General features: G+C 34.4%; 1 protein-coding gene across 1 annotated transcript in view; it reads left to right on the plus strand.

Moving 5' to 3' along the window:
* Positions 1–1,252: 1,252 nt before the first annotated feature.
* The window catches only part of CCDC73 (coiled-coil domain containing 73), a gene marked incomplete at both ends in the record, with an annotated part of 54,370 nt that continues 36,870 nt past the window's right edge, over positions 1,253–18,752 (plus strand). The window contains 5 exons of the mRNA XM_084287248.1: positions 1,253–1,384; positions 10,332–10,403; positions 13,638–13,709; positions 14,426–14,461; positions 16,118–16,192. Coding sequence (XP_084143374.1) covers positions 1,253–1,384; positions 10,332–10,403; positions 13,638–13,709; positions 14,426–14,461; positions 16,118–16,192 — 387 coding nt within the window. The remainder of the gene's footprint in view (positions 1,385–10,331; positions 10,404–13,637; positions 13,710–14,425; positions 14,462–16,117; positions 16,193–18,752) is intronic.

An 18,752-nucleotide genomic window follows, 5' to 3' on the forward strand; every position in this document is an offset into this window, starting at 1 on the left:
TTGTACGTTCTTATTCAGACTTTTGTGCATCTCTTTTCCTTTAGAAGTCCTTCAAACACATATTTTCATGCTAACAAAGCAATTTAAATATTTCAGACTCTTTTCCTGTTTTTTAGCAAAACCATAATTTCAGTAACTTAGCTGGAATAACTTCTTGTGGTGGGGCAACTGAGCAAGGAATCAATCAATTACCCACAATCAAGCAGCTTAAATTTGACCTATGCTAGGGTTTTATTTAGACAACAGAAGGAAAAGCAGTGTGTCCTGATTTGTGGTTGTTATGGCCCCATGATACAGACCAGGTCTCCGCTCTTCCTCCAGGAATTCCTTCCCCAGGGCTGTGCAGCAGTGGCCAGGTCGGTCGTAACTCCTGCGCTCTGCCCCAGCCTCTTCAGCTCTTGGTGCAGAAACCCCCACAGAGTTCTCTGGGGACAGGGTAGGGCTGCGTTAAAGGCGTGTACGTGACTGGGTTCGTTCTAGCACGCTGCTGGAGATGAAGTCTTGTGTGTGTATACTTGTCTGTCTATATAGACAGGTAAATAAATCTGCAAAATGCAAATGAAATATGTACTGTTACCTTTTCAGTCATCATTTGATCTACAAAACTGACAAAAGTATTGTAGTACTCTCTGGTGTCACTAAAACACACTTTGTCCCTGGGAAGGCTTATGTGTCTTAGAAGAGCTGCACTAATATTACCCAACAACACTTGGTGTAGCTAGCTTAAAGCCCCCAAGTTGATAGTTGATCTCATGGGAATAGAAGGAAAAGTTTTCTTCTTACAAGCAGAAATCCCAAATATTACCTCTAGTTCATTATTTCAAGTCAGTTGGAAGATCTTTAAAATCCAGCCTGATTCATGACTTTTAACACCGTGAGGTAGGCAGTGTTATGCTTCTTGTGGCCTGCCGTGTTAGCTGCAGTACCTTCATGCCAGTGCAGGGCAGTAGCTCTGGGAGGGAGGAGTTCTACTTCCTTCGTGCTCATCACTCTTCATTTAAAACTGAAACCAAGCCCAAAATAAAGAGGAAAAAAAAAAAGAGTATGGCAAATGAATGATAAAGCTGTTTGTTTTTTACAATATTACACACAGATTTATAATGGAAAAAGTGATTGCTTAACAGCTATAATGAGTGGTTTTATTCTTTTCAAAAAATCTGCTTCCACGTTTGCAATTTTGCGGTTTGAATATCCTCTTAAAGATAAACTGAAGAGGAAATGTACGCTTTTATTTTGCAGACAATCTGTAAGAATGGATGAAGACTTTAAACCACAGACGCTTGACTCCAATCTTCAGAGTCCCTCCGAGACATTGATTTCCATTCGGCTGTTAGACTTTAAAACAAGTTTATTGGAGGCTATAGAAGAACTGCGTATAAGAAGGGTAAACGTTTTTATATTGATGTTTTATTTCTGTCTTCCTGTATGTAATCATAGAAAGCATTGCATTAGGTATAGGTAAATTGCATACTGTATTTTAAGTAATTCACCAACTACAAATACGCTTTTAAAAAATCACGTGGGCTTAGGCAGCGTCCACAATTGAAATTTTCTGTGTAGGTTGCACAAGACAACAGGGTTGTGTGGAAATAATGAATTTGACTTTCCTATAATTATGTACAGGCTGCTACAGTTGATCACCAGGCTATATACAAAAGCGATCTATATTTTGCTTCTGTATTTCCTAGTAGTCGATTCTTCTCTTACAGTGTGGCTGCTGATAAGGAAAGGAAGAAAAGCTAATCCAAGTCATTGCCAATTCCATAAGTCTTTCTTGTTTAGCACGTGGTAAATCAAGTATTAAACTACTAGGTTAGAGCCCTACAATACTGGTATATGAGTATGGTGGGGTAGGGGATCTTTTTGAAACAAGAGTAGGGTCATCATGTAGTACTAAGGTGAAATTGTTTCTGCACTATTGAAGGCAGCTATGTTTTTCTGTGGTTAATTTCTCAATTGTGTATGGGTACACGCTTTTTCTTCTATTTCTTCCGTTAGCATTTCTGAACTGTTTTGTTTTGGAAGATCTAAAGTACGTCTTTCTTCATTTGATGAATTTGACCTGTTCAAAAGCTGTGTATTATTACTTTAAAATATTAGTATTGATGACATGTTTGATGTATGCTTATTTTGATCTAAGTTAAATGCTGTAATCCTCTCTTTAAAAAATATAAACAAAAGAATAACGGCCATAAAAAATCAAAGGAAAAGTGCGCAATCCCATTTTTTTGGTGCAGTATTGTTGAAATTTACCACAGCTTCATCCCTAAACTCTTATTACAATGATGATGTTTAGTCTAGCCTATTCTTGTATTAAAAATTAAAGCCTGAAGACCTTCTATAATTATTACTGAAGTGTACCTTAAGATATTAGCTAGACTCCATTTATGTTGTTAACATAACTACGCATTTTTAATATCTTTTGTCAGAGTCTTAAAATTTTGTAGTGCTATGAACTTCATCTTTGGGGATATTTTTTTTTTGTCTTTCGTTTTTGTGTCTGCTATATCACAAGAGTAAGTGATGTATTTTAGAGAATGTTGCCTCAAGAGGGTAAGCAATTTTTTGGTTAAAGGTTCTTTTCATTTCAAAGTTGATGTTAATTCCAAGAACCAATTCCATAGATAAGACATGCTACTCAGCTGCTAAAACATCTGTACCTTCCTTAAAAAAAAAATAAATAAAATAGAATAAAATAATTACCTGCTTTTAATTAGAATTGTATGTCAAAAAAATTAAGCATTTTACACCTAGTCAATTGGAAAGCCTAAAGTGTATCTGCATGCATTTTTGTTGGGTTTAATGATCAATTTAGGTCTGCTGGCTTAGTATGTTTGAAAATTGGAGTATAAAACTTTAATATTTTGAACATGCAGTGGTAATAAAATAATATGGCCATTCATCGTGCCACTCACTTTTTTTAAGTAGAATCTTTATAGATGTTTTGCTTTAAAAGAACAATGCTACAAAATCCTTTGGTGATTTTGGCTCTAAGAGTCTTACAAATCCAATCACTGCAGGGTTATTCTGTAAATTTATATTCAATCCTGAGGAAAAGGTAGCGCACACACCAAAACACAATCCGAACACAGAGAATTGCAGTGCTTGTCTTGCATTGTGGTAGTTTTCCTATGAACGATGACAAAATGGACTAAATTAAACCAGTGTCATCTGCTAAATAGATAGCAGAGTTAAAGCTCTGCTGGTTTCTTGATTCCTTTGCCACTTGTTTTTCAAACTTCTTTTCCAAGTTCCCTGGGAGGCTTGTAGCAAATTGATAACCCAGTGGAGGCAGCATAGCCAAGTGTAATGGGTTTTTCTTTCGATTTTGTATTTGACCTATGGCTTGACCTTAGATGAGAGATCTTACATCTGTTTGCTTCTGTTTCTCTTCCCTTTGTTGATCTTGCTTGTCACTTGGACAGGATTCTCTTCATGACAGGAACTACCATATATCTGGGGTTTAATAAACTGCTTTGAATAACTTGGATAAGGTTGTACTGCAGTATAAATTCAAACTTATAAAAATAAATTCACAGGTGAAATAATCTGTGCAAAGCTAGTTAGATTAAAAATTAAAGAAATAGTAAAATATTTTGTGAACTGATTCAATCCATACTCAATACGATAAAATTGATTTTTGATTTTTCTGAATGAGCTTATTTAAATAATTGCATTGAGTTACTTCAAAGCATGTTTTTTACTTTGTTACATGTACAGTTGTAATTAACTTCAAAAATAATTTGGAGGATTTGCTCATAATTCTAATTTTTTTCTTCAAGTAAATGAGTAGTCTGTCATCTTACAGATATAGTCGCAGCTTGTCGATGGTGAGTGCACATGCTTGTTGTAGACAATGCATTACTTAAACTTAGTAGAGCTTCACTTTATTCATTAGTCTGCTTGGAGAGTATGTGCTCTTAATATGAACAGACTTAGGTTTTGTAGCTTCTCATTGCATTCATGTATATATTTAAACTATTACTTCCCCCTCCCCCAGGGATAGTGTTTGAACGTCCTTTTCTCTTTTTGATGCTTTAGCTGTCCCACTCATCACGCGCCAATCAGCCAAATGAATGTGGTATTCACCACAAAAAATCACTTTGTTCCAAAGTGTCTCAGCATTGTTCTGCAATCATTTGGTCTACTTTCATTGAGTAATATGAGGCAATCCTCTTCTTAACAGATAAATATTGTCTATTTAATGCTATAAAGTTGCTGTGAAGTAAGTGAAATTGGAAGTCTCTTATGTTTCCTGAAGTACGATGTGTATAGAACAGCGACAGTAGGTTTGAAGACAATGTTTATGAGGACAAGAAAGCATGTATGTTGTGCATTGAGTTTCTTTCTTGGCCTATATACAGAAGAACATCCTTAGTGGGAAAAATGTGAATGTTAATTGAGGGTGTTCTTCCTGATTTGCGTAGAAGTGTATTCTAATACAGAAGATATGGGGGATTTCTGGTAACAGTTGAAGAAGTGTAGGTGATGATTAGCTGAGCACAAACAAAAAAGACTGAATTTAGTGACAACTTCAAAAAAATTACTAGTGTTTTTCTTTAGTACAAGGGATAAGTTTCAGCGATACGATTCTATACCTGAAAACAAGCACCTGTTGAAGCCCTTTCTGATTGTTAACCAGGACATCAGAATGTCAGTTTAATACTGTGGACTCTGTAACAGATTTCTTCTGTTCAGTAAAAATTACCAAGAATAAACATTCCCCTCTGGCTATTCTAATCCAACTTCTTTAGAACAGTGGCCTAGGTTTTCTAGTTGCTTTTTTTTCTATTTTTTTTTTTCCTAGGTTTTCTTACAGAGAGGTCATGAAGGAGCTCTTCCCACTTTAACCACTCTCTTCTGTTTCCTTCATTCCTAAAACATACTTGTGCTTTCTGGAAAATCTGAAGGGGTTTGCACTGCACAGTGTAGTGCCATGCAAAACCTGAGCTAGCCTGTTCCAGAATGGAGGTGTGTGTAGCTGTTCTAGCAGGGCTAAATAATGAATTTAGCAGCGCTTCACAGATAACTTGGGCGAGTGGACTTCAGTATTGAGATGCAAATGGAAAGCAGTAGGTTAGTATTTGAAAATGTCACTTATGCCCAGAAGATAAATTGGTGTTTGCAACACTAAGTGAAGACTAAGTTGATAAAACCGTAAAGTTGCTCATCAGGAGAAGCGAACCATAAAGACTAAGCTTGAGTTATTAGAGGTATTAAAACGTTGGTGGACTTGCCAGTTATGGTCATACTGCTTGTGCTATATCTAGACCTAAACTAACAGTAGTATACTGTTATGGTAATATACTATATAGTATGTAGTAGTACACTATATACCAAAGCTGAACCTTCTTGGAAGGATGTTCTGCAGAAGAACTCTGCCTTCTGATGCACAGAGTGGCAGTGAAGTTAAAAAGGGCACCAGAGGCACCTGCAGTAGTGATATAGGCTGCTTAGGGGAGTCCATTTATTTTGAGAACTCAAACCTGTGGGATTCGATGGAACTGTTGCAGAAATCAAGTTAGTTGTTGTTTTGGTTTGCGGTGTGTTGTTTTTGTTTGCGTTTGTTTTCTTGCTTGCTTGCAAAAGAGCCTGGACTTCAGGTATCTTTAATCTTCTTTGAGTAGAATCATGGGGAGAAAAAAAAAAAAAAAGATATTTCAATACTGTACCTTGAGTCAATGAGGGGGGCACCTACTTTTTTAGAAGGGGGATAAGGCAGAAATGACTTGTAAAACTGAAGAGGATGTCAGGGAAATGAAAGATTTTGGGTGAGATTTATTGCAATTCAAACAGCCAGCAAGCAATAAGTATAGTGATGAGCATGATTTGAATTTTTTTTTTTTTAAACCATATAGTAAAAAAAGGAAATTAGTGAGAGGAGGAACTTAAGAGTATCCATGCAGTCTTCTAAAAGTTGTGCTTGACTGTTTAGTTCATGAAGGATATCCTAATTATAGCATGAAACAAACAAACTGTAGTTTCTATAAGTACTATTTGATTGAGCTGCATGAGAAATTGGATGTGCAATTTCGTAGGAGGTAGATTATGAGTTCGAAAAAGATAATAAAAGTACCTAACAGCAGTTTTGGCTGCTTGGACATGAGCCAGCTGTACTCCGTTCCTAAATCTGTTCAGGGTCAAGAATCGAGGGGGCTTGACCAATCCACAGCCCATCTTGTAAAACTACAGCCTGAAGCAAACACTTTAAAGAAGGCTTGACACTTTCTAAAGGTTATAACGAGTAAATAAACCATCAAATTACTCCTCTTTTATTGTTATGGTAGTCTTTTTATAAAAACACTTAAATCCATGTAGTCCTAAGGCATCTAATAAAAAATGAACACTTTTAAGGTTTTGTGTTTTTTTGATACCTCATCAAAGTTATATACAACGTTATGCTCCCAAGTATAACAAAAATGTTTGGGTCTTATTAAACAGCTGTAGGAACTTTTTTAAAAAGTGCTTTGCGAGTTTTAAAAGCCTTCACTTCAAAATGGGTGAACTATAAATGTCCTTTGAAAGAAGTAAAAATGATGGATAAGGCTTATAATTGTTAGCGGTTTCACATGAAAACGCTTATCATATAATTGTCATTCTCACTTTAAGTATTTATTATGTTTATTGTTTTTTTTTTTTTTCAACAGTAGTTACACATATATACACATTTTTGAGAGCTTCCAGATTTTCCTTTATAATCTGGGAGTAAGTTGGAGTGTTGTTCCCCTAGAGGACTTCAGTTCTTATCCTTCTTAGGTTTCAAAGCAAAGAGCTCATTTAAGTGGAATTTAATGCCGTTTTCAAATTTGTATTTATGTAGTTAAATGTAAAGGACTTGATGTGGATAAGGCAGTTATTGCTTATAATTAGGGCTTAAATTTTACATGCTGTTTCCAAGATCAACTCTAAAATTTTCAATTTGTGTACTCATTAAGATTTAAAATACACATTTTAAAATTGAAATGGTATATATGCTTGATTACAATAGTCTGCCAATCCAAATTTTTATAAAAATATTTTTATTAGTTTGTACTATTATTATTATTATTATTATTTTCTAGATACTAAAGGCTTAGTTTTATTTAGGTAACTGTTACATTTAAGTAAGCCTGGTGTATATGAATGGAAGTTTGCTTTGTCAGAAATTTATAACACTATTGCGTTGCTGCTTTTTTTCTTTCCCTTTATTTCATGAGTTTCATATGGATAGGTACTTGTTGATCTCCAACAACTATTGAAATTAGTGATGTTTTTGCTATTAATTTTAGTGAGTTCAGAATCCAAGTGCGTATGTTAATCTTTTTTCTTTATTAGTTTATCTTCAGAGTTGTATTTTCTGAAGCTAGTCACAGCTTAGAGAATTTACAAGAAAAAAAAATCTCAGGCTTTCATTTTAACAAATATAGCAAACTATATGAGTTTATTAAGAAGAGAATGAGAGAGTTACATTCATAGATCTGAAAAAATGTAATAATCATAGAATGACTAGTTTTCATCTTTTCAAAATAATGAATATTCTTGAAAAACTGGGTAGCACGTTATGAAAAAGCACACTAGGACGCGATTGCACAGGCACTTCTGATATTCTGGGTGCAGTCTTCTTGTCTGTGTGGATGAGTCCTTGCTACATCACAAGCAGCAATGTGTTCCCGTTACGTCTGTTGCATCGGTACAAATATTTGTGTTCCAGCAGGCTAGATCTGACCCGTGGGAGAACTGGCTGCATCCTTCTCCCAGGTTAGTTGTCCTCTGGATATGCTGGTGCCTGCCCAGGGGAGTGGCAGAAATATGGAGTCTGGGAAGAATTGTAACTGCAGCGCATTTTTATTAGTTTAGGAATAATTTAGGTAACCCACTTTAAGGGTCAGATTTTATGATCTTACACTTCAGTACAAAACTTTTGCTAATTATGTATCATTTTAATAATATTTGTAGTTTAGTGGCACAAATTGCTTAAGATTTGTAAGAAGCTGTGAGTCAACCTAGTTTGTTTTTGTCACTCCAGGGAACTTAGAATGTATTATCATTAATTGCTTATAGATTATTATGGGAAAACAAAGTCATTGCAACTCTGAAGTACTATTTGTTAAGGCAGAATAGAGACACACTGTTACCTTTTCAATTCTTTTAATTTATTTTTATTTTTTTATTTATTTTTTTTTTTTTTACCATAAGGCATAAGAAATTTTTAGGGATCTTTTCCCCCTATAACCTGTTAAGTACATATCATAGGAACAAATCTAAACAACTTCTCTAGTTCTCTGTGAACCAAATTTTAATTTAAAAGGTATGTTTAATATTTTACATGTAACATTGACACAAGCGTAGACGCATGCTTTTAGGTCCAACAGGTAACTCCTGAAATATTTAGGAGTAGCCTCCTGTGGGTAGAAGTGTGTGTTATTTCTGTCCACACATGTGCCTGTAAACTGCCTGGCAATCAAGGAAGTCAGTTTTGACCCTAAAACCTATAAAAGATGTCACTGTCAAAAACCTACGTTAAATCACCTTGGGACATATTTTGCCATTTTACTTCTATTGATAATACAGTGGGACTATGGATCAAATGTTACACTAAGTGAGAAAGGGTTGCAAAGCCTTCTTTAAAATGCTCTTGCACAAATTGAAGTGCTATAAATATCCTTGTACTTAAAAATTAAACCTCTCCTTTGCACAGAGTTTTAGGAAGAATTGCATGTTTTAGCTGCAGCATATGTCATTCTTTGCAGCCAAATATTTGGATTATCTGCTTCATGATAGGAAGGAGGAAAACCTTCACTTTCTTTCTCTATTGTTTCTGATTTTTTTTTTTTATTTTTTTTTTTTACTTCACCTAGCAGTAGTTTGTTTTCTCAATTTGTAATTTATGGCACATAACAGTAGTTAATGGTATTGCAATTCAATGGAGTTTTACTTAACAGGTATCAAGAGATTAATTTCTCCTTTTTTTTTTTTTTTTTTTTTTTTTTTTTTTTTTTAACCTTAATGTAGTCACTTGTTCAAGGTAAGGACCGCTGCAGAGAAAAGGCAGGAAATCGGCCTTCTGAAGCTCAGAGCAACACATTAGTGTAGCTCTAGGTCTTAAGTCACTTAAAGGATATTATTTTGGCTCTCTATATAAACAGGACAACAGTGAGTTGCTTATTGTGATATACATAAACGGCCTATGTACTTTTCTTGAGAGAGGTTGTGATTAATTTTTTTTTGAGGAGAATCTGTTGCTCTTCCTTTGAGTATGGTATTTGTAAAAGAAGGCCAGTGCTTGTATTTTTATTTAAAAAGGAAAAAAAAAATTTACAAGGGAAGGTGATTCCTATTAGGAAAATCTGACTTTAATACCACAGTCTTTTGGGAAAACAATAACTTGTTAGGAACTATGATTAACAACAGATGCATCTTATTTATTGTCACAGTAGCAGTTTTATTCTTGACAAGGTGCTTGTGTCAGCACAGGAGATGTAACACACCTTCACACCTTCCTAATTGTTCCTAGTCCATCTTCTGGATTGTGAAGGAACTTTAGACTTCAATAATGTTCTTCTAAGACTTTCAGGCAGCTCATCTCATCAAAAATGTGTCATTTATCCATGAATTATCTTTGATTTTTTATATTGATCTGATAAATCAGCAGGCTTCTTGGCAGAAAATGTCAGGATAAATATCTCACTTTCTATAATAAGAACAGAATAGCTGGCACGAATTTTCAGTTCTTGTGGGAGATGGCAAAATAAATAAGTAAACAGTCTACTTTGAATGAAGTCATTGTGAAATTGTTAGTGTCCCAAAGATTCTGACTCATTACCATGATTATCTGTATCATTGATTAATAATTGATTCTTGATGCATTTGTTGCAGCTCGCTGAATTTCTTTTCATCTCAATATTGTGACTTGATTGATCAGGATATTCAATTATTTTTCAACTGTGAAGTAAAGTCAAGTCTGTTTTATTGTCTTTGAGTCTTTTTTTTTTTTTTTTTTTTTTTTTAAGATGCATAAGAGGATACGTACAAAGAGGGAACTGAACTGTTCCTGCCAACTGAGAGCTATAATCCTAGCTCCTAATATTCCACTGTGCATGTTAATCTACGTTGTTTATTCTGCAAGCTTTCTGACTGAAACAACCAAGCTGTTAGATAGCTTAGCAGATAGCCATCTGCCATTTCACCACATACACAAAACTGTTGTTTCCTTCTTGCTGTGCAGTGTATATACGCATACTGTTTTGTGTAATGGACTGTAAAAAAGAGTAAGACTACACAAGTTATGTTGGAGTCTGATTTGCCAATAACTGTCTTAAATTTTCACTCTTTTTTTTTTTTTTTTTAACTAGGAAACAGAGATAAATTATGAAGATCAAATAAGTAAAATTGTTGTAGAGAAACAGGAACTTGAATGGCAGAAGGTAACTGTCTTAAATGATTATATTATTTCAACTGTTGGGGTTTGATTTTAAGATAATACTAATATGAATTGTAGTATGGTACAATTCCCTTTCTTAAGGCTATTGTCACTTCTAGTAGTAAAACGTGGTATATGATAGTTTTTCCAGTCTTTCTGTTGTTTTCATATAGATTTTGATTATGCCCAGTCTAAAACCCTGCTTAACGAATAATCCCATCATAATATTTGGCATGACTGGAGATCTTCAAATAAAAGGGATGTAAATATTCAATAAAATGTCCCATCACTTCAACATGAGGCATCTTGACACGTTAATCTGGGGGAAGCTACGCGGCAACATCTCTGTAGTGTGATTGGTTTTGGCAAGTGCCAGTACCATTGCAGTTGTACAAACAGTTTCACTTGCAGTGTTTTGGGATAAGATTTATACATGCAGGGAAATAAAAAAAGAAAGTTATTTTAAACAGTAACTTACAGGTTAGACATACTCAGAAGTGTTATGTCAGCTTTTAAATGCTCAGAATGTTCTCAGTAAAATGAATCTAACATTCTTTTTAGGGTTAGGGCTCCTGAGGTTATGCTTTCATAGGAAATCCATTCCCTTCTCTAATACAATCAAACCTATGACCCCTGTCACTAGGTCACAAGATAAAAGGCTTCACTCTATATATTTTACGATCACAGAAAAAAACAATAACTTCAGCTCTATCCTTGATCTTGGGATATTTAACATCTTAGTAGTAAAGGAAGTCTATTTCGTCTTGGAGTTCATACTAACCATCTTAAATTAATAATCCTAACTCTGTGTTTTTTTCATGGAAGATATATATGTGCGCAGAAACAGGAAACATTTTATATTTGTAGAAGCAACAGTGCTTTCAATTTGTAACCCTTCTTTGCTTTTCCTAACCTAGCACTGCAGTCTTTAATAATTTGGGTTCAAAAGGGATGATTTCCCTTCTTTCCAAGACCTTAAAAACAATTCAATTTACCATTTATAAAAAGATGGAACTTAGAATCAGTTAGATAAGCTCTGTTTTTTTCCCCACGATTGGATTTTAATTTGCAAACCTCAGGTAAGCAACAAGTCATAGATCTTCATAGGAACTTCAGGTGAGCACATATGTAAAGTTCTGGAACTTCAAAAGAACGAATTATGCTTCTAATTCTGGAGATCCAGGAAGATGAAAATGCAAAAGTATGAGATGTAGCCTGAATTTGTGACTTCATGGTTTCTGAATGCAAAAATTACATTGACCTCAGTTGTAGTTCAGGTAGTAGACAGCTTCTCCTCTTGGCTTATAAAAAGTTCTTTATGTTTTCCTTCAGGGATACCCTTCTGCCAACATTTTTGTTATTCAGTATATATTTTATTTTATCTAATTGTAGTGAACAAGCTTCAAATGAAGATGTAACTTAAGCTAAGCTTCTGATTTAAGACAAAGATTTGCTTTCAAATTGTAATATGTTTTGAGAATATTGTTGCTGCTGTTGAAAAATGCTATAGTATAGAAAACAGTAAGGGGAGTACTTACTCTTAAATCTGGTAAGCATACTCAGTATACTAAATGTAATATCAAAATATCGAAGGTGATTTTTTCTTATACTTTTAACACCCTCTTCACCAAACATGCATGCCATGTGTGCAAAGTATATTCCCAAACAGAATTTCTGAAAATTTCATGTTACTTACTAAAAAAACATAATCTAAGATTATTAAAATATATCACTTGAATATACAGTAAATATTGAAGAGCTCAGTAATACTTTTATCTGGTTATTAATTATACAACTTTGTCATTGATGTAAAGGATGACTGTTCTGTGAAACTAAACTTTTATTTACATAAATTATCTAATATTAGTTTGAATTACTGTAAAGTAGTGTCACTTAATTTGGCAGTACCATGCTTATAAACTTTTATTTCTGTAGAGGGTAGGAATAATGTCCTGAGAATAGTTTAATTGATGGTAATCCGCTACCAATTCTGGATTTGGGGCATACTTGGCATGCCTTTCACCCATTGGAGAACCTGTCTTTGAAAACAATTCTAAGAGAAAACTTAGCTTATTCCTCAAGATTCATGTTTTTACACCTCTGAATATTCATTCATGTACTATGTCTTGTTGGTTGGAATTCAATGCAAATCAGAACTTTCTATAAATATCTCGCAATGAATTAATCTGTATGTACATCAGTATAAGTCTTTACCTTCACAGATTCTCTTCTTACTCAGATAAAAAGACAGAAGCTCTCACTTGCAGAATTTGAAAGTAATGCCTATTTGGTGGAGAAAGTAGCAATTTTAGAATCACTTTGTCAGAAAAACTCAAATCCCTGGTTAAGGGAGAAGAAGAAATAGGTTTCTCACATGTACAACAAATTATCATTTTAGTTTCTCACACATTTGTTTTTAGCAGTCTGTATTTTATTTTTTTTTTTTTGTACAGTTACTGCTTAATCATTATTTCCTACTTCACACAAAGACTTCATAGCTAAACACACATCTGCAATTTGAGATAGTTGCTCAAGGACAGAGTTTTTTTGGATTCCCTTTACCTAATGTTTCTTTAGTGCCCAGAATTTAAAAAAATTGATCTCACAAAGATATCTTCCGTATTACTTCACCTCAATTAGTTTTTTCCTATCCTGAGTGTAGGAACACGATCTTTAAAGATCTTATGGCTCTGCAAGTTGACAGCATTTAGTATTAGTCTGAAATTATTATCATTTTCTTGTGTGCCATTTTATGGCTATGAGTAAAGCCAGGCAGCAGGATGATAAATGTCTTGCACTGTGATCATCTTCACTTTGTCTGTTCTGTCCTCCTTCAGCCCTTTCACGCAGTTTCAGTTAAATTTTAGTCATTTAACTAAAACAGAATAACAGATGGTATTTCATTTAAATGGAGATGAAGATCTATCTAGAACTGCGTGAAAGTACTATCTTAACATGGCAGTGAGTGTAGGATTTCTTATGCAGCTTTATAGGATGGGTAAGACTGCTTATAGCTGTCCCAGCAACAACACATTTGAATTCCTGAGGTGATAATTGTTATGAACTAGAAGAGAAGCCCCTAGATGATTACCAGTGTCTATTATATATAAATGTCTATTTATAAACGTCTATTTAATCTTTTGGTTTTGCTTTTAATCGTCTATCTATTAAACCTATTTTTTCCTTAAGATTGTATGTATGGTTTGCTTTAAATAATACTGTTATTTCCTGTGAGCAGGAAACTCTGCAGCATCAGACAGACATATTACAGCAACAGAACAAAGAAGCTATGGCAGCTTTTAAAAAGCAGGTAGCACAATAAAGCTTTCCAATATGACACTAAGATTTCAGAATATGATGGCATAATAGCAAGTTTTCAGTTGGTATTATGATACTTTTGCATGTAAAATGATGGAATATACAGCTCAAAAAAAAAAATAAAAAAAAAATCCAGACATACTACACTTGGCAATTCTTCACAATAAGCCACTATTACTGGGATTTTCTTTCACAAAAATTCCTTGAGAAGCTTCTTCTAAATCTTAGTTTTTGTTTGTTTGTTGTTCCATTCTCCTCCGCTTTCAAAAATGGCACATCTTTTGCAAATCGTTTCGTACCCCCATGGAAAAAGATCTGTAATGTAACTTATCCAGTTCAATGTCTGAAAATATGTTTCAGTCCTTCAAATCAGGATCGTTTTTATCCATAAATCAATAAAAGAGTGTTGAAAAGCTGCAGAGAACAGTCATAAGAACTGAAACTGTTGCATGTTGTGATGAATAAATTTATCACTAATGCTGTGATGTGCAATCATATCACACAAATAATAAGCAAGTCTTTTCTTTCTTGAAAAAATAGTTTGTGATTCACAAGCTTACTGCTATTGTAGGACTACAAATATAGATATATATTTAAAAATTGTATATATTACCCTGCAAAATATAAATATGTTGCCTTGTCAAGCTGCATGAATAAATCCTAACTGCTATATTGACTTGTTTCCACTTTTTATGCCACCGAATCAAGTTACAAGCAAGGATGTTTGCCATGGAAGAAGAAAAGGTACTGTATATTAGAATTTATTTTTCATCTGGTGAAGCACATAAGCAAGTGATTATGTTATGTAACTTGTCAAACACCTTCTAAGTATAAATTATATTACAGTTCAAGTATTTTTCTTCCTATGGCTTTTACTAAAACTATTTGTTTATAAAATATAAACTACAGTTACTTTAAACAATTGTTATTCCTTCTTTATAACCTGTATAACTTTAATTACTTGTGAAATAATATTTTAAGATCTGTTTATGCTAAAAAGTTGTTTGAAGAATAAATGTTCTTTGATACCTCTATACTGAAGTTATACAAAACTGTATTTATTTTGAGGTCTTGGGGTACTGTAATAAGTTTTTTTTGTTGTTGGTGGTGGTGGTGGTTTTTTGTTTTGTTTTGTTTTTTACATGAGAGTTGACTAAAAATAACTCTGTTTTGGTAAAAAGATTATAATAGGGTTTCTATTGATTTACCTGAGGTAGTTTAAGATATTGAGACTAAATTTGTTTGTTTCTTTGTTTTTTTTTTCTGTTTGTTTGTTTGTTTTTGTTTTGTTTTTTTTTTTTTTTTTAACCACATGAGGCTTTTATACCAAACTGTGTGTCTGCCTCTTTGTTTGAATAAGGGATTTGCATTTGCTGTATTAGAGGCCTCTTTTAAGAAGTCAAGCAGTTGAATATCTATATATGGGCTCTTAATTAAGACTAGATGAGTATGCTATATAAGGATTCATAAGGACTTTCATGGAAAATTGTAAATAGATGAAATAGGTTTGAAAGTATATTAAAGTAAAATACGTTGTTTGCATTTATAGCATCTGGCTTAGCTATTGTTTTACTCATATTTAAAGATTTTTCCTTGTTAAGACATGCTGCTTGTCCATGCCTACCATGTAATAGTCCCTGATGTGTATTTCCAGTGACAGTTACTGATTCGGAGTTGAATTATGTACAGATGTGGTTTTTTTTTTTTTTTAAACTTCAAATACTTCCATTGAATCCAGTGATGCTTTCAGTACTTCGTACCAAAGTAACTAAAATAATAAATCTAGCTGTAATGGTTCAGGACAGAGTTTGAATACAAACAATAACTTTTGCCCAATTTACAATATATGTACCTTTATTAAGTCATTCGTCAAGGTTGTTTCAGGAGATTGCACTGCCAGCACTGTTTGAAACAAGTGGAACACCCAAGGATGGGTGAATGGATGTGATGTTTCTACAGGTGTACTCTGTTACCTAGATTACACTTTCCATTGTATTGATTGCTACCTGAGATTCTTACCTAATTCAATTGCATTTAAATTCTTTAAATTGTTCATCTGTGTGCATGTAATTTTTTTGATCTTGCCTTTGTCAGGCTTCTCCCCAAGAACAGAAAAATCTAAAACTTATTGACAGGTCATAAGTGGTAAAAAAAAAAAATATATTGTCACATCTTCACTCTTTTCTTTATAGTAATATGTACATGCATTCAGCTAAATGTTTGTGTGTGTGTATATACGTATATATATAAACATTTATTTGAATTTTACCTGTTTTTGCATTTGTAAATTGTTCTGTCATAGCAGAGTAGTGCTATTTTAATAATATTCTTCTTGATAAGATTCCATTGTAAATGCATTTATTCTGTCCAAATCCTGAAGCACAGATTTTGTTTTGAAAGGGAAAATACCAACTTGCTGTAGAAACAAAAGAAAAAGAAATTGATGGGCTGAAAGAAACACTAAAAACATTACAGGTAACGTGTTATTTTTGTTAAATAATGTTCCTTGGTATTCAAGTGTTCCGGCATCACAATAACCTGACCAGCTGTTTTTAAGAGGGTCTTTATGGCAGTCTCTTTTCAACTTCCTAGTACACTTACACATCACTTTCCAACACTGAGTTTCTGTTCTGGTCTTCAGCTTTTGGTCTTCAGCTACTTTCAGTTAACTTTCCAGCTAAAGTTCTTTTCTTCTACAAGAACTTTCACACGCCACTTTTTCTTTTTTTCTTTTCATGTCTGCAGTCTTTCTTTTTCTTTGTGCCGTTCTCCTCTGGAGCCTTCTCACCTGTCTGGAAACTCTGGTTTTGGACTCCTAAACACAAAAAGTATTCACTCTGGACCTCCAACTCGCAAAGCTACCTGTCTTTTGTATTAGTTTCCCTGACTTTGTGTCACTGGGAGGTTTCTATATTTTTTTCCACTTAATCCATTGCTTTACAATGTCTGTTAGTAAAAGTAAAAATTGTCAGATAAACCCACAAATTATTCTGGTGCTTCTTCCTGTTATTTCTGTTTTGTATTTTATTATGTTATAAGGTTGTGTTTCATGTTGTAGCTGTATTTTTTGGTTATTTGAAATAAAGCAAAATCTCTGGGTTATATTTTTCAAGAAAGTTCATATCTCTTCCCCAGCTCCCTCCTCAGAAAGCCTGAAACTTCTGAATTTGGCATCTGTTATTCAATTTAGGATATAGCTCTGATCACTGCTGCTTTTTGTACATTCTTTCACATTATCTCTTTATGGTCAAACAGGCTGATGTTGGTATAGTTTTAATTCTTTAATTTTTCCATTAGATTCTTTAATTGGAATTAAAAATAGAAAAGGTAAATCACATGCTTATTAACTACAAATTCATAGGTGGTAAGATAGATTTCAATTGTCACCTTGGTTTATAAATCAGAGGCAAGTTGGATAAGTAAAGACTGCAGTACCAATTTGTGAATTTGGACGGGTGTGTGCCTTGCAAGGGGTGATAACACCACCTTTGGCATCTGGGCTTGTCAACCAATTGGCACTCCTACAAACAAGTCATCTTCAGTAGATTGTTACCACCATCAAGATGGAAGTGGTTTCATCAATTAATATTACAATATTTTTTGTAGTTTCCAGGACAGTGAAATCCTAAATGACACTTATTCTATTTGTAGGTAAACATAAAAAAAATTAATGTTTAAAAACTTTACACTTGCTAAGGGTTGCTCAGATTTCTGCATCCGAATGAGTCTCCAAATTAGAGACATCTTTTTGATTTGTTTTGGATGTTGAATGGATAGTCTAGTTCTGCAGTATACTCCAAAGAAGAAATAATCCCAATCTGCCCAGTCCCAGATAGTGTTTGGGCATGTGCTAGAAACACTTCAGTGAGAGCCTTGGTTATGAGAACTGAAGTGTTCCTTTAACGAGTTGTAAATATATCCATTAAGTCATGTGGTAAGCATGGACAAATGAGATATAGTTGGAGAAAATCTGAAGTTGACTGTTGTCAAAGGAAGGATTACCTCTTAAGATCCAGAGACATTGTGTTTGCTTCTGCTACAAGCACGGTGATTAAAATTGTTTTAGGTGTTTTAATCATAGATTAGAATCACTAAGGTTAGAAAAGACCTCCTAGGTCATCTGGTCCAACCGTATCCCTACTACCAATGTCACCCACTAAACCGTGTCCCTAAACACTGCATCCAACCTTTCCTTAAACACCCCAGGGTCATTGATGCTACCAACTCCCTGGGCAACCCGTTCCAATGCCTGACTACTCTTTCTGAGAAGAAATGTCTCCTAATTTCCAACATAAACCTCCCCTGGTGCAACTTGAGGCCATTCCCTCTTGTCCTATCACTCGTTATCTGCGAGAAGAGGCTGACCCCCAGCTCCCCACAATTTCCTTCTGGTAGTTGCAGAGAGCAACAAGGCGTCCCCTGAACTGCCTCTTCTCCAGACAAATAACTTGAGCTCCCTCAGCCGTTCCTGATAAAACTTGTGCTCCAGGCCCCTCACCAGCTTTGTAGCCCTTCTCTGGACATACTCCAGGGCCTCGATGTCCTTCTAGTGAGGGGCCCACAGCTGAGCACAGTACTTGAGGCGTGGCCTAGTTAAAAGAGAATTAGTGTTACTGTAAATGCCATGTTAATAACATCTGATGTTCTTCAGGATATTCACTACTTCATATATTTTCTCTATAATAATGGGTGTTAATGATTTTTCAATAAGTTCGGTTCTTATTAACAGTCTTTTATAATAGATCAAGTGTTCCATTGCTGCCTTCAAACCTTGATATAGCACAGATGAAGTAGAGCAGTGAAAGGTTTCACTGGCTTTTCCGTTTTCAGTTTTTCTTAGAAAAGTTTATCATTGTTTATTGTACAGTTGAGAGTGCAGATCAAACATTTTTGTAACTGTATAGTTCAGATCTAGAGAATTCTGCTGTGGCTTGAGGAAGTGGGAGGCCACAATGAACCAGTGGACCCAGAGAAAATGTTTGGAAATCAGGCTAAAATATGACTGAGCAATTTTCAGTTAAGTTCTGTAGTCCTT

The sequence above is a fragment of the Netta rufina genome (assembly GCF_964035555.1).
Source record: "Netta rufina genome assembly, chromosome: 5".
NCBI classification, from domain to species: domain Eukaryota; kingdom Metazoa; phylum Chordata; class Aves; order Anseriformes; family Anatidae; genus Netta; species Netta rufina.